The sequence below is a fragment of the Stenella coeruleoalba genome, assembly GCF_951394435.1.
Source record: "Stenella coeruleoalba genome assembly, chromosome: 14".
In the NCBI taxonomy this organism is placed as follows: Eukaryota; Metazoa; Chordata; class Mammalia; order Artiodactyla; family Delphinidae; genus Stenella; species Stenella coeruleoalba.
Genome location: NC_137160.1, coordinates 60,006,781 through 60,023,178, shown reverse-complemented (window position 1 = coordinate 60,023,178; position 16,398 = coordinate 60,006,781). Strand labels below are relative to the sequence as shown.

The 16,398-nt window shown below is 47.8% G+C and overlaps 1 protein-coding gene across 11 annotated transcripts in view; it reads left to right on the top strand.

Annotated features, from left to right (window-relative positions):
- PPP4R1 (protein phosphatase 4 regulatory subunit 1) overlaps nt 1-14,590 on the top strand; it is a 133,025-nt gene extending 118,435 nt beyond the window's left edge. For 4 of the 11 annotated variants that reach the window (XM_079941870.1, XM_079941872.1, XM_079941871.1 and 1 more), the window contains 5 exons: nt 8,206-8,306; nt 10,790-10,910; nt 11,002-11,136; nt 11,555-11,696; nt 12,914-14,317. In XM_079941870.1, the coding sequence (XP_079797996.1) occupies nt 8,206-8,306; nt 10,790-10,910; nt 11,002-11,136; nt 11,555-11,696; nt 12,914-13,077 (663 nt within the window). In that variant the 3' untranslated portion in view covers nt 13,078-14,317. Of the gene's footprint in view, nt 1-8,205; nt 8,307-10,789; nt 10,911-11,001; nt 11,137-11,554; nt 11,697-12,913; nt 14,319-14,487 lie in introns of those variants that run through there. The other 7 variants (XM_079941867.1, XM_079941862.1, XM_079941863.1 and 4 more) reach the window with 4 other exon arrangements.
- Nucleotides 14,591-16,398: the final 1,808 nt, after the last annotated feature.

Below are 16,398 nucleotides of genomic sequence, written 5' to 3'. Positions count from 1 at the left end.
GGTAGTGTATATATGTCCATGCCACTGTCTCACTTTGTCCCAGCTTACCCTTCCCCCTCCCCGTATCCTCAAGTCCATTCTCTAGTAGGTCTGCATCTTTATTCCCGTCTTGGCCCTGGGTTCTTCTGATCCTTTTTTTTTTTTTTTTTTTTTTTTTTAGATTCCATATATATATGTTAGCATATGGTATTTGTCTTTCTCTTTCTGACTTACTTCACTCTGTATGACAATCTCTGGGTCCATCCACCTCACTACACATAACTCAGTTTCGTTCCTTTTTATGGCTGAGTAGTAGTCCATTGTATATATGTGCCACATCTTCTTTATCCATTCATCTGTTGCTGGACACTTAGGTTGTTTCCATCTCCTGGCTATTGTAAAAAGAGCTGCAATGAACATTTTGACACATGACTCTTTTTGAATTATGGTTTTCTCAGGGTATATGCCCAGTAGTGGGATTGCTGGGTCATATGGTAGTTCTATTTTTAGTTTTTTAAGGAACCTCCATACTGTTCTCCATAGTGGCTGTATCAATTTACATTCCCACCAACAGTGCAAGAGGGTTCCCTTTTCTCCACATCCTCTCCAGCATTTATTGTTTGTAGATTTTTTGATGGTGGCCATTCTGACCGGTGTGAGATGATATCTCATTGTAGTTTTGATTTGCATTTCTCTAGTGGTTAATGATGTTGAGCGTTCTTTCATGTGTTTGTTGGCAATCTGTGTATCTTCTTTGGAGAAATGTCTATTTAGGTCTTCTGCCCATTTTTGGATTGGGTTGTTTGTTTTTTTGATATTGAGCTGCATGAGTTGCTTGTATGTTTTGGAGATTAATCCTTTGTCAGTTGCTTCATTTGCAAATATTTTCTCCCATTCTGAGGGTTGTCTTTTCGCCTTGTTTATGGTTTCCTTTGCTGTGCAAAAGCTTTTAAGTTTCATTAGGTCCCATTTGTTTATTTTTGTTTTTATTTCCATTTCTCTAGGAGGTGGGTCAAAAAGGATCTTGCTGTGATTTATGTCATAGAGTGTTCTGCCTATGTTTTCCTCTAAGAGTTTGATGGTGTCTGGCCGTACATTTAGGTCTTTAATCCATTTTGAGTTTATTTTTGTGTATGGTGTTAGGGAGTGTTCTAATTTCATTCTTTCACATGTAACTGTCCAGTTTTCCCAGAACCACTTACTGTAGAGGCTGTCTTTTCTCCACTGTATATTCTTGCCTCCTTTATCAAAGACAAGGTGACCATATGTGCGTGGGTCTATCTCTGGGCTTTCTATCCTGTTCCATTGATCTATATTTTTGTTTTTGTGCCAGTACCATACTGTCTTGATTACTGTAGCTTTGTAGTATAGTCTGAAGTCAGCGAGCCTGATTCCTCGAGCTCCGTCTTTCTTTCTCAAGATTGCGTTGGCTATTCGGAGTCTCTTGTGTTTCCATACCAATTGTGAAATTTTTTTTTCTAGTTCTGTGAAAAATGCCAGTGGTAGTTTGATAGGGATTGCATTGAATCTGTAGATTGCTTTGGGTAGTAGAGTCATTTTCACAGTGTTGATTCTTCCAGTCCAAGAACATGGTATATCTCTCCATCTATTTGTATCATCTTCAATTTCTTTCATCAGTGTCTTATAGTTTTCTGCATACAGGTCTTTTGTCTCCTTAGGTAGGTTTATTCCTAGGTATTTTATTCTTTTTGTTGCAGTGGTAAATGGGAGTGTTTCCTTAATTTCGCTTTCAGATTTTTCGTTGTTAGTGTATAGGAATGCAAGAGATTTCTGTGCATTAATTTTGTATCCTGCTACTCTACCAAATTCACTGATTAGCCCTAGTAGTTTTCTGGTAGCATCTTTAGGATTCTCTATGTATAGTATCATGTCATCTGCAAACGGTGACAGCTTTACTTCTTCTTTTCCGATTTGGATTCCTTTTATTTCTTTTTCTTCTCTGCTTGCTGTGGCTAAAACTTCCACAACTATGTTGAATAATAGTGGTGAGAGTGGGCAACCTTGTCTTGTTCCTGATCTTAGTGGAAATGGTTTCAGTTTTTCACCTTTGAGGATGAAGTTGGCTGTGGGTTTGTCATATATGGCCTTTATTATCTTGAGGAAAGTTCCCTCTATGCCTACTTTCTGGAGGGTTTTTATTATAAATCGGTGTTGAATTTTGTCAAAAGCTTTCTCTGCATCTATCGAGATGATCATATGGTTTTTCTCCTTCAATTTGTTAATATGGTGTATCACATTGATTGATTTGCGTATATTGAAGGATCCTTGCATTCCTGGAATAAACCCCACTTGATCATGGTGTATGATTCTTTTATGTGCTGTTGGATTCTGTTTGCTTGTATTTTGTTGAGGATTTTTGCATCTACGTTCATCAGTGATATTGGCCTGTAGTTATCTTTCTTTATGACATCTTTGTCTGGTTTTGGTGTCAGGGTGATGGTGGCATCGTAGAATGAGTTTGGGAGTGTTCCTTCCTCTGCTGTATTTTGGAAGAGTTTGAGAAGGATAGGTGTTAGCTCTTCTCTAAATGTTTGATAGAATTTGCCTGTGAAGCCGTCTGGTCCTGGGCTTTCGTTTGTTGGAAGATTTTTAATCACAGTTTCAATTTCAGTGCTTTTGATTGGTCTGTTCATATTTTCTATTTCTTCCAGGTTCAGTCTCGGAAAGTTGTGCATTTCTAAGAATTTGTCCATTTCTTCCAGGTTGTCCATTTTATTGGCATAGAGTTGCTTGTAGTAATCTCTCATGATCGTTTGTATTTCTGCAATGTCAGTTGTTACTTCTCCTTTTTCATTTCTAATTCTATTGATTTGAGTCTTCTCCCTTTTTTTCTTGTTATGTCTGGCTAATGGTTTATCAATTTTGTTTATCTTCTCAACCAGCTTTTACTTTTATTGATCTTTGCTATCCTTTCCTTCATTTCTTTTTCATTTACTTCTCATCTGATTTTTATGATTTCTTTCCTTCTGCTAACTTTGGGGTTTTTTTGTTCTTCTTTCTCTAATTGCTTTAGGTGTAACGTTAGGTTGTTTATTTGAGATGTTTCTTGTTTCTTAAGGTAGGCTTGTATAGCTATAAACTTCCCTCTTAGAACTGCTTTTGCTGCATCCCATAGGTTTTGGGTCATTGTGTTTTCATTGTCATTTGTTTCTAGGTTTTTGTTTTTTTTGGTTTTTTTTTTTTTTTTTTGCCATACGCGGGCCTCTCCCTTTGCGGAGCACAGGCTCCGCACGCGCAGGCTCAGTGGCCATGGCTCATGGGCCTAGCCGCTCCGTGGCATGTGGGATCTTCCCAGACCAGGGCACGAACCCATGTCCCCTGCATCGGCAGGCGGACTCTCAACCACTGCGCCACCAGGGAAGCCCTGTTTCTAGGTATTTTTTGATTTCCTCTTTGATTTCTTCAGTGATCTCTTGGTTATTAAGTAGTGTGTTGTTTAGCCCCCATGTGTTTGCATTTCTTACAGATTTTTTCCTGTAATTGATATCTAGTCTCATAGCATTGCAGTTGGAAAATATAGTTGATACGATTTCAATTTTCTTAAATTTACCAAGGCTTGATTTGTGACCCAAGATACGATCTATTCCTGGAGAATGTTCCATGAGCACTTGAGAAGAATGTGTATTCTGTTGTTTTTGGATGGAGTGTCCTATAAATATTAATTAAGTCCATCTTGTTTAATGTATCATTTAAAGCTTGTGTTTCCTTATGTACTTTCATTTTGGATGATCTGTCCATTGGTGAAAGTGGGGTGTTAAAGTCCCCTACTTTGATTGTGTTACTGTCAATTTCCCCTTTTATGGCTGTTAGTATTTGCCTTATGTATTGAGGTGCTCCGATGTTGGGTGCATAAATATTTACAATTGTTATATCTTCTTCTTGGATTGATCCCTTGATCATTAGGTAGTGTCCTTCTTTGTCTCTTGTAATAATAGTCTTTGTTTTAAAGTCTATTTTGCCTGATATGAGAATTGCTACTCCAGCTTTCTTTTGATTTCCATTTGCATGGAATATCTTTTTTCATCCCCTCACTTTCAGTCTGCATGTATCCGTAGGTCTGAAGAGGGTCTCTTGTAGACAGCATATATATGGGTCTTGTTTTTGTATCCATTCAGTGAGCTTGTGTCTTTTGTTTGGAGCATTTAATCCATTTACATTTAAGGTAATTATCTATATGTATGTTCCTATTACCATTTTCTTAATTGTTTTGGTTTTATTATTGTAGGTCTTTTCCTTCTCTTTTGTTTCCTGCCTAGAGAAGTTCCTTTAGCATTTGTTGTAGAGCTGGTTTGGTGGTACTGAATTCTCTTAGCTTTTGCTTGTCTGTAGAGCTTTTAATTTCTCCATCAAATCTGAATGAGATCCTTGCTGGGTAGAGTAATCTTGGTTGTAGACTTTTCTCTTTCATCACTTGAAATATGTCCTGCCAGTCCCTTCTGGCTGGCAGAGTTTCTGCTGAAAGATCAGCTGTTAACCTTATGGGAATTCCCTTGTGTGTTATTTGTTGTTTTTCCCTTGCTGCTTTTAATATTTGTTCTTTGTATTTAATTTTTGATAGTTTGATTAATATGTGTCTTGGTGTGTTTCTCCTTGGATTTATCCTGTATGGGACTCTCTTTGTTTCCTGGACTTGATTAACTATTTCCTTTCTCATGTTAGGGAAGTTTTCAACTATAATCTTCTCAAATATTTTCTCAGTCCCTTTCTTTTTCTCTTCTTCTTCTGGGACCCCTAGAATTCGAATGTTGGTGTCTTTAATGTTGTCCCAGAGGTCTCTGAGGCTGTCCTCAATGCTTTTCATTCTTTTTTCTTTATTCTGCTCTGCAGTAGTTATTTCCACTATTTTATCTTCCAGGTCACTTATGCGTTCTTCTGCCTCAGTTATTCTGCTATTGATCCCTTCTAGAGAATTTTTATTTCGTTTATTGTGTTGTTCATCTCTGTTTGTTTGCTCTTTAGTTCTTCTAGGTCCTTGTTAAATGTTTCTTGCATTTAGTCTATTCTATTTCCAAGATTTTGGATCATCTTTACTGTCATTATTCTGAATTCTTTTTCAGGTAGACTGCCTATTTCCTCTTCATTTGTTTGGTCTGGTGGGTGTTTACCTTGTTCCTTCATCTGCTTTGTGTTTTTCTGTCTTTTCATTTTGCTTATCTTACTGTGTTTGGGGTCTCCTTTTTGCAGGCTGCAGGTTAGTAGTTACCGTTGTTTTTGGTGTCTGTCCCCAGTGGCTAAGGTTGGGTCAGTGGGTTGTGTAGCCTTCCTGGTGGAGGGGGACTAGTGCCTGTGTTCTGGTGGATGAGGCTGGATCTTGTCTCTCTGGTGGGCAGGTTCACGTCTGGTGGTGTGTTTTGGGGTGTCTGTGGACTTACTATGATTTTAGGCAGCCTCTCTGCTAATGGGTGGGGTTGTGTTCCTGTCTTGCTAGTTGTTTGGCATTGGGTGTCCAGCACTGTAACTTGCTGGTCGTTGAGTGGAGCTGGGTGCTGGTGTTGAGATGGAGATCTCTGGGAGATTTTTGCCGTTTGATATTATGTGGAGCTGGGAGGTCTCTTGTGGACAAGTGTCCTGAACTTGGCTCTCCCACCTCAGAGGCACAGCACTGACGCCTGGCTGGAGCACTAAGAGCCTGTCCTCCACACGGCTCAGAATAAAAGGGGGGAAAGAAAGAAAGAAGGAGAGAGAGAGGGGGAGGGAGGGAGAGTGAGAAAGAGAGAGAAGAAGGAAGGAAGAAGATAAAGTGATTAAAATAAAAAATAAGAAAAAAATTTTAAGTAATAAAAAAAAAAGGACAGACAGAACCCTAGGACAACTGGTGGAAGCAAAGCTATACAGACAAAATCTCACACAGAAGCATACACATACACACTCACAAAAAGAGGAAGAGGGGGAAAAAACCATAAATCTTGCTCTCAAAATCCACCTCCTCAATTTGGGATGATGCGTTGTCTATTCATGTATTCCACAGATGCAGGTACATCAAGTTGATTGTGGAGCTTTAATCCGCTGCTTCTGAGGCTGCTGGGAGAGATTTCCCTTTCTCTTCTTTGTTCTCACAGCTCCCAGGGGCTCAGCTTTGGATTTGGCCCCGCCTGTGCGTGTAGGTTGCCGGAGGGTGTCTGTGCTTTGCTCAGACAGGACGGGGTTAAATGAGCAGCTAATTTGGGGGCTCTGGCTCACTCAGGCCGGGGGGAGGGAAGGGTACGGAATGCGGGGGCGAGCCTGTGGTGGCGACAGAATCCAGCGTGACGTTGCACCAGCCTAAGGCACGCCGTGCATTCTCCCAAGGAAGTTGTCCCTGGGTCACGGGACCCTGGCAGTGGGGGCCTGCACAGGCTCCCCGGAAAGGAGGTGTGGATAGTGACCTGTGCTCACACACAGGCTTCTTGGTGGCGGCAGCAGCAGCCTTAGCGTCTCATGCCCGTCTCTGGAGTCCGCGCTTTTAGCCGCGGCTCGCGCCCGTCTCTGGAGCTCCTTTAAGCAGCGCTCTTAATCCCCTCTCCTTGCGCACCAGGAAACAAAGAGGGAAGAAAAAGTCTCTTGCCTCTTTGGCATCTCCAGACTTTTCCCCGGAATCCCTCCCGGCTAGCCGTGGTGCACTAACCCCTTCAGGCTGTGTTCACGCAGCCAACCCCAGTCCTCTCCCGGCGCTCTGACCAAAGCCCGAGCCTCAGCTCCCAGCCCCGCCCGCCCCGGCGGGTGAGCAGACAAGCCTCTCGGGCTGGTGAGTGCTGGTCGGCCCCGGTCCTCTGTGCGGGAATCTCTCCGCTTTGCCCTCTACAGCCCTGTTGCTGCGCTCTCCTCCGTGGCTCCGCCACCCACAGTCTCCGCCCGCGAAGGGGCTTCCTAGTGTGTGGAAACTTTTCCTCCTTCACAGCTCCCTCCCACTGGTGCAGGTCCCGTCCCTATTCTTTTGTCTCTGTTTATTCTTTTTTCTTTTGCCCTACCCAGGTACGTGGGGAGTTTCTTGCCTTTTGGGAGGTCTGAGGTCTTCTGCCAGCGTTCAGTAGGTGTTCTGTAGGAGGTGTTCCACATGTAGATGGATTTCTGATGTATCTGTGGGGAGGAAGGTGATCTCCGCGTCTTACTCTTTCGCCGTCTTGAAGCTCCTCCTGTCATTTGTTTTGACCATCAAATCTGGCGAATAAGAGCCCCTTAAAGCCACTCCTGTGTCCTTTCGATCGGCCCCCTCACTGCCAGGCACGTCTTACTTCCAGGCCTACCTTCTCCTTTCTCTCCAGCTGGGAGTCAGGATCTCCCCGAGGAGCCCAGGTCTTTTCTGGTGGAGAGCTGGGATTTAGAAGCCAAGATCCAGGAACTAGATGTGCTCATTGCTCCCGGACGTCATTTCTTTTAGGCTTTTTCAGGGGATAGGAGGGGGTTTTTTGGTTTGGGGGGTTTAAAAAATTATTTAGTTCATATTGCATCTTCCAGTCCAGTACCATTTCCTCTCCTTTTTTCACATTTTTTTTCTTTTCTATTGTGGTAAAAACTCTTGTTTTCAAAAATGTTAAATTATTTAGTCATTTGCTCAATTCGACGTTTTAGAACTATTCCAACATCAGATTAACCAGGTAATGGTCAAGATTTCCTTCAGCACTTTCTGTCATTGGAACATGTTCCATGAAGATATATGGTCACAATACTGAGTTTAAACTTAGACTTTTTCTGTGTGACTCTTATCTGTTTGATGTACAGTTAAATTTATTTGCTTCTGTTTATATCAACTTTTAGGGTTTTCCCCCTTGTTAACTATAAACCTACTCTTAAATATTTATAGAACGGTTATTGGGATAAACTTATTTTTTTCACTCAGGTATTTATTGAGCACCTACAATGTGGCATCACAGTGCTGTCCACTGGGCTCACACTATGAGTAGGAGCATAATCCCTGTCTTCAGAGGGTGTGTGACAATAAGGATGTCACAGGAGTGTTCTGGTAAAGCTTTGCCCGGGGACAGTGGACAGTAGAGGCCACTCACTGGCTCAAGAAGCAAATATTTCAAAAGGGGAGAATGACTCTTGAAGATAAACGGGATTATCAGGGAAAATGGACTTAATACCAATTTTTAAAACAAATGTACCTACTACATCTGTTCTCCTTCAGAAGAACTAACCATGTGATTTAGAGGTTTTTTAAGCAGTGTGGTAAAGGAAATAATGTCTCTGCCGTGTCCTAGTGAATATTTTTATTTGTCTCTTCAGCTTCTTCATATTGACAAAAGAAGAGAATATCTGTATCAACTTCAGGAGTTTTTGGTGACAGACAATAGTAGAAACTGGCGCTTTCGAGCTGAACTGGCTGAGTAAGTTCTCATACTTGATCAGACTGTTTTGGGGGGTGTGTGTTGCTTCATCTTTACCTTTCCTGGATTTCTTCATCACTTTGTGTGGGTCCAAGTTTCTGCCTGGTATCCTATTCCTTTAACACTGCCTGTAACACAGGTCTTGCTGGCAGTGAATTTTCTCAGCTTTTTTTTTTATAAGACCGTGTCACCTTCACTTTTTTTTAATTGTGGTAAAATACACATAACCACTTGTGCTGCTGGTGCAGTGTCCCCCCATCTAGTTGTAGAACATTTCGTCCTCCCCAAAGGACACCCCACGCCCATAAGCAGCGGCCCCGCAGACATCAGTCTGCTGTCTCCGTGCGTGTTTGCTTTTCTGAGCGTTTGGTCCAGATGCGCCGCATAACCCCCGGCCTCTGTGCACGGCTCCCTCACTCAGCACAGTGTTGTCGGGGTCCATCCACGTGGCAGCCGTGAATAATGCTCTGAGTGAACATACGACCTTTTAAGCCATTCATCTGGGTTGTTTCCGGCTGATGTGAGTAGTGCTGCTGTGAGCATCGATGTACTCATACAAGGTTTGTGAGGTGGATTTGCTGGGTCATCCAGTAATTCTGCGTTTAACTTGTTCAGGAGCTGCATGACCGTGTGCACAATGGCTGCAGCGGGTTACATTCCCACCAGCAGTGGATGAGGGCTCCCATTTCCCCACATCCTCCCTGGCTCTTGCTGTTTTCCTTTTTTTTCCTTTCTAATTGCAGCCAGTGTGTGTAAAGTAGCGTCTCACTTTGGTCTTGATGTGCATTTCTTTAATGTTTAGTGATGTTTAGCACCATTTCATGTGCTGTTGGCCATTTGTATATATTCTCTGGAGAAATGTCTATTCAAGTCCATTGCATATTTTTTAATCGGGCTGTTTGTCTTAAATTGGGTTGCTGAATTGTAAGAGTTCTTTATTAAATATTCTGGATTCTGGACCTCACCTGTATTTTCAAAAGGTATCTTTGCTGGGTACAGAGTTTAGGGCTGAGTTTCTTTCGGTGCGTGACAGGATAACTGCCCTGAGTTCTGTCTTGCCTGGCCTCCTCTGCAGCTGGTGTGGACGGCAGAGCCCGTCCAGGCAGCAGGCGCTGGGTTGGGTGGTGGTGTCTCCATATGACCTTCGATGCCCTCTGCACTTCATTTCGTCCAGCCGTGGGCTGCCGCTGCCTTTTGCTGATGATGAGAGCTGGGGCTGGGGGCCTCTTCGTCCCGTTCTCTGCGCACCCTCTGCCCCTGTATCCCTCCGCCGCTGTATCACTTCGGCTCTTCGACGCCGCGTTACCCGCTCTCCTCCGGCCCTGCGCTTCGGCATCCCTTTACTCCTCTGGCCCCCTCCACCCCCCCCACCCCCGTGCACGTGCCCCTCCTTCCTTGTGCCCCTCCACCCTCCCAGCCCTGGGCTGCGGTTGCCCCGTGGTGGAGGCCGCCGGGTGCTGGGCGAGGGGAGGCCCTCTGCCCCTTGGTTCGGCCTCGGTCTTGGGGAGGCCTGTGTACTGGGCTCCCCAGAGCCTCCACCCGCCCCGGGGCTCGTGTCTCTGCCCTGGACCCGTGCTCGGTCAGGGCAGTGCTTCCTGCGCCTCCGCAGCAGGACGAGACTTGCGCTTGGCTCCGAGGCTCTGCGGCTCCACGCCGGGAACGGGCTTTTCCTATCCCCTGTCTCCGGCTGCAGCCTGGCCTTGCCCGGGCGGGGGCGCGGACAGGCTTCGCTGACCCTCCGCCGGCCACAGGAGGCTTTTGCTCCTTGAGAGCGAGGCCTCCCTGTGCGCCCCAGGCTGGGAGGGGGTCTGCGGGGCGCCTCCCGGGGGATCCGCGTGCCCTCGGGCGGGGCGGTTCATCGCTGCGCTGGTTGTCTGTGTCGTCCGCCTCCTGCCGGTGGCACACGTAACCCGCCACAGACACAGCCCGGGAGGTGGGAGTCTCAGCGTGTCTGCGGTCCTCCTGGGAGGGTGTCGTTGCCTCCTCCACTCAGGCCGATGGGGGACGCCCTGGTCCCCGGTTCTCGGTGACTTGGTGGGAGTAGGCGCAGGAGGGGCCTCCCCGTGTCCCCCACCCCTGGTACCGGAGCCTCCCTGAGAAGCTGCCCGGAGCCTGACTGGTACACAGAAGGCTGCCTGAGGCTGCTGGCGCCTTCTCACTAGACGGCTGCTGTGTGGACGGGAGTTTCCCAGCAGGTCCTCAGCAGTCACCGCGGGACCGTGTCCCGTGTCCCCATGGAGCCAGCCGGGACGTGCTTTGCTGTGTCCGTCGCCGTGGATACAGTTCCGCAGTGTTTGTGTCCTGAACGTGTGTGTTGTTTAGATGCAGATCCAGACACACAGCGTCCAGGCCAATCGCTGGTCTCTGCATGTGTTCCTCTCACAGACACGACCTTGGTGACTCACGCTTCAGACGAGCAACCTATTTTCATTTGTCGTGTTTACTGTTGAGTTGTAATTGTATTTTTATAATTCACTTTGTAGACAGCTGATCTTACTTCTAGAGTTATACAGCCCCAGAGACATTTATGATTATCTACGCCCCATTGCCCTGAATCTGTGTGCAGATAAAGTTTCTTCTGTTCGTTGGATTTCCTACAAGTTGGTACGTGTTCAAGTTCTTACAGCCTTAGCCCAGCACACGTTTGGTGAGAACGCTGGGCAGAGGTGTGGCTCACCAGTGCGTGCCCCCCTAGGTTGGCGAGATGGTGCGTAAGCTGCACCGGGCCGCGCCGCCCACCTTCGGGGTGGACCTCATCCGCGAGCTGGTGGAGAACTTCGGCCGCTGTCCCCGGTGGTCCGGGCGGCAGGCCTTCGTCTTTGTCTGCCAGGTGAGTGCGGCCACACCGGCTGCCTGTCTCCTTGGGCCCCTTGCCCCCCTCCACACCCTCGCTCTCATCCTTGAGGGCAGAGCTTCGCCATCTGGCTCACCCTTCCCCGCTCCGTCCCCCGAGCTCCCGAAAGCGGTGCTGCCCTGGCCGTCGTCCTGGTCCACGGAGCTTGCGGGTCTGCGGCTGTGAACATGACTGTGATGCCAGGCCTCCGTGGGGCAGGTCACAGCTGTGCGTCTCTGCGGGGACTTAACTGTATCATTTTGTTTTGAGCTCCTGAGTGCCTGGAATATTGTTTTTAAAAGCTGTAACTGAAACCTGAGGCACTTAAGTTGTTTCTAAAAGGTTTTGCGAGCTGGTATTACTTACGGCCTGGTCGACTGAGCCGGCAGATTGAAGCAGGTCTTTCTGTCCCCAGACCGTCATTGAAGATGAATGCCTGCCCATGGACCAGTTCGCTGTGCATCTGATGCCACACCTGCTCACCTTGGCAAACGACAGGGTTCCGAATGTCCGCGTGCTCCTCGCGAAGACGCTGCGACAAACTCTGCTAGAAAAAGGTAGGCGGGCGACCCGCGAGGAGCAGGGTAGGTGGTGGGGACACGGGGCAGGTGGGCGCCCGAGCGGAAGGGTTGGGGTCAGAGGAATAGTCTGGTCCGAGAATGTGCTGCGACTTGGTAGTGGTGGTTTGTGTCGAGAAAGGACACAAAGACGATTAAGGGGTGAGGAGAGCGATGTTGAATTTTCACTGTTCTGTTCTAGATGAATTTTTCTTTATAATTTAAAACTTAGTAGTTTGAAAAGTTGGAAGTTCAGTGAGGACTGTGTGACGAATACTGCCTTTGGTTCGCCCCATGTGAACGTCTGTCGCTGCCATTGGGGTGGGAGGCGTGTTTGAGTTTCCTCCTGCGTTTCATTCATTAGGCGGAAGACGTGCCCCTTAGCGTTTGCTTTGCTGCAAATCATGAGCACCTTAAGATTCAGGTTGTTTTACTTATTGTAATCCCCCAGAAATGCCTAATAAATATCATTTGAATGTGTGAATTCACGAACAAAGCACAGAAAGAAGTTTGTAATAGACTTCAAAGAATATGGGCAAATTAACGTTGCTTCTTTTTTCTCCTTTGGAATTTATCATATTGAACAGACAGGGAGGACTCTGGTTTTGTGTGTGTGGTTTGTACTTGGAAATGTTTTTCCTTTTACTGAGCTAAGTAATAGCTGTAACAAGTACAAGTTTTAACATATTTACTAACATTGCTGCCATTAAACATCATGAGATTTAGACTGTTATTAAAACAAGATAGAGGCTTCCCTGGTGGCACAGTGGTTAAGAATCCGCCTGCCAGTGCAGGGGACACGGGTTCAAGCCCTGGGCCGGGAAGATCCCACATGCTGCAGAGCAGCTAAGCCCGTGCGCCATAGCTACTGAGCCTACACTCTAGACCCCGCGAGCCACAACTACGGAGCCCACGTGCCACAATTACTGAAACCCGTGCGCCTAGAGCCCGTACTCTGCAGCAAGAGAAGCCACCGCAGTGAGAAGCCCATGCACCGCAATGAAGAGTAGCCCCCGCTCACTGCAACTAGAGAGAGCCCATGCACAGCAACAAAGACCCAACACAGCCAAAAAAAAAAAAAAAAACAAGAAAACAAGATAAATCTTCTAATTCTCCTACATTTGGGGATGTTTTTCATAGAACACAAATCAATTTGGGTTACTGTTTATAATCCAACAAAGCTAATTTCGTTTGTGATTTGCTCTTCCTGTTTCCAGAGTATTTCCTAACCTCTGCCAGCTGTCACCAGGAGGCCGTGGAGCAGACCATCATGGCTCTTCAGATGGACCGTGACAGTGACGTCAAGTACTTCGCAAGCATCCACCCGGCCAGCACCAAGATCTCTGAAGATGCCATGAGCACGGCCTCCTCCACCTACTAGACGGCGTGGACCGGGGTCTCCCCACTTCTGGGGAGCTGAGGTTTGGCTCGTGACCACACGTGGCCTGGGACAGCTGTGGGGGACCTTCCTCCCTTGCAGACTTGATTGCAGGTGCAAGTTACCTACACCGATACCAGGGATTTTCAGAGTCAAGAGAAAGTACAGTAAACATTATTATCTTGACTTGAAGGGAAAATAATTTCTCAGAGGATTATAATCGTCACCGAAGCCTTAAATCCTTCTGTCTTCCTGACTGAACGAAACTTGAATTGGCCTAGCATTCTCCTTGTGGAAGGGATGGGACTCCCAGAGGCCTGCGTTGCTTTCTGCTGGTTTAATTTAATGACTGAGAGGTGGAAGTGCAGCCAGAAGGCGGCCGCGAGCCGGGATGGGGAAGAGACCTCCAGTATTAACCCTCGCTGTGTCCACACGGGCAAGGCCCTCGTGGGGTCTGCGGCCAGCTGCCCAGTCCAGCCCCAAGTGTGTGAACGGGAAAGGAGATATTTTTTGGATTTCTCCTGAGGGCTTGATGCTAACACTAAGTAGAGTCTGATTTTAACTCTTAAATGCAGCATATTGCTGTGCACATTTACAGAGCCTTTGCTGAGTATCTGTGTCCTGATTTTTTTTCATGCTGGTCATGACCTGAAGGAAATTTATTAGCACGTATACTGTATGTCAGGCGTTTTTGACTTGATCATGATCAGCTCTGAGGTGCAACTTTGTCTCACATACTGTACATACCTGTGCCTCCCCCGGGGAGGGCCGCAGTCTGTAATCATGCTGTTCAACTCTTGTGCACAAGTTCTCTTGTTCAAATAAAATTTATTACTAAGATCTATACAGAGAGATAGATACACTTTTGACTGTTTTCTAGATATCTGCGAATAAATGCAATTTGTGATCTGTATTAATGATTTTAGTATAAAACGGGAAAACTAGATTAAAATATGTCTTTTAACTAGTTGGGTAATTTCTTTGAAATCTGCGCACACCCCCGGGCCAGTTCTGCTCTTGGCTGGCAGCGGGGCCTCCTGGGCAGCCCCCCACCGAGGGCAGGTGTGCACCTGGGGCTCACCCTGGGGTCTTCACTCCCAGGAGAGGCCTCTGAGCCCAGGTCTGCCCGTGCAAGGGGCGGTGGTGGAGCCTGCCTGCCCACGCGTGTCTGCATCAGGTGAGATGCTGCGTGAATGTGCTTTTATGAAGGGCTGTGGAGAGATGCTCGTTGCTTTTTTGAGCCCAGGTTGGAAGACCCTTGGCCTCTGAGCGGCCGCGGCGCTTCTGTGATTTTGGTTTTGTCTCCTCAACTAGTGGGGACTCCCCAGGTTTGTAGTTAAGCCGAGTAGGGCCTTGAGCCTTGGCGGGTAGATCTGGGGATACACAGGCTGCTTCCTGTATATGTCATTACAGATGAGCCTTCGGTCTCTTACTCTTGCATTATAAGCTGGCTATTTGTGCACTGGGAATAATGTGTGACCAGATTCCACTGAGACAAATGAATCAGTAAACACAGGTAAGGTGGGGCACAGGTAATAAGGGCGGAGCTGTGGAGTGGAAGGTGGTAGGTGGTGGCGGCTGGGGAAGGCATCTGTCAATCAGCCTCAGAGCAGAGGTTGAAGGAGGGTGAGATCTCTTTTGATGTCATTTAGCCTAATTTTTGAGGTGCACGTTCTCTGCTATTAAGCTATAATAATATACTTTGCCCCTCCCCCAAACTTCAGTTCTATAAATAAGAATTCTACACTAATAGCTGCAGTCTTTTAAAACAGTGGTAATAATAATAGTCCATTTTGGGGTAAAGAACTTGAATTTAGGCCAGCTCTTCCCGTGTGGCGTCACGCGGGCCCATGTCACCCTCGGATCCCGAAGAGCCGTGATGCCAGGTCCCTCCGCGGCGGTGGACGAGGAAGGCCACCAGCATCGTTTAATGGCCGAGGCCGCCCCGGTTTGAACCATCACTGACGGCGCTCAAAGACGACGAGGCTGGACCATCGGCTCCTGATTTCAGCTCGCTCTTTAGTGGCGACAGTGCAGCCCTCCCGCCGTGGCCCCGGGTCCTCCCGCAGGTGCGGATGGAGTCATGGCCGCCAAGCCCAGAGGACGGAAGGAAACCGGCTCCTGGAGGCAGCGGGACACTGACGACTCCACAGTTCTTCCAGATGCCCCCAGAGGCAAAAACAGCCTGCAAACCGGTTAGTAACCAAATCTTTTAATTTCACAGTAGAAAAATGAATAATGGTATGTCCTCATAGGTAATTGATGTTGGGTAGTTAATCTCAGGAGAAATTCTGTGATGATGTGGGACTTCTGAGTGACCAGGGTGAAGAGGAAACTTTTTTTTTCCCCGAAATTGGAGCTTCCTGCTCAGCCCATGTCCTTGGCCATGGCTGGTGTTTCTCTTCCACCGCCTCCTGCAGCCCCTTCCTCGTCTGCCTCCTCTGGCTGGGCCTGGTCCCCGGTCCCCGCATCCCTGCCCGGGAGGAAGCGCCTGCGAGCTCTTGCGAGTACGTGAGTGTCCTGCCCTGAATCTGCCACCCCGAGGCCACCAGCCCTCCTCTTTGACTCTTAGTGGCTTGGGGGTCACCTTTTTGCCTGTGAGCTTTGTCCTTAAGCCCTGGAGATACGTCTGATGGCAGACCCGTGCAGTTTGTCTAGAACCCTCTAGAACCCTGAATCGGCAAGGGCTGAGGCCCTCGGAGCCGTCACAAAGCCGGCCTGGCAACTCAGCCCGTGCGGGACGCTTGCACCCCTGCCCGGCGCCAGGTGGGCCTCCTCCTGGCAGCACTAGGTCCCAGGGAGTGGGTGCCGGGGCCCAGAGGGTGGGCCCGGTGTGTCGGGGATGCCCCCAGGAGGTGGGAGCAGCCGATGTTAAATTGACCCCCGACAGGAAAAGCGCTGCGCCCCGGGCCCCGGACACCCGTGCTGCTTTCCTTGTGCGGTAACGTTTTCTGTGCAGGATTCCAGGAGCTGGAAGCAGTGAGCGACAGGGAAGAAAAGGTGGAGGCTCCCAGCAGCTCAGAGCCGAGCCCATGCCTCTTGGAAGGTGACGATCCTCTGAGTGAAACCAGTTACAGAAGGTGAGCCTGGGAATAGATGTGAGTAAGCAGGACCTCAAGGTTTCCCGCGTTCACCTTTATAAACGCATCAAGATGAGCAGGGTGCATGGAGAGGGACGACGGGGCCCCGCTGAGGGGTGTTCCCGGGTGACCTGCCTGGGGCACAGCCCTGGGCTCATGTGTCTCCTCCCCACCAGAAGCTGGACTCTCAAATCCTCCACCAGAAACTCCCAAACTGGGCGTTTTGTGACCCCTTGAATACGAG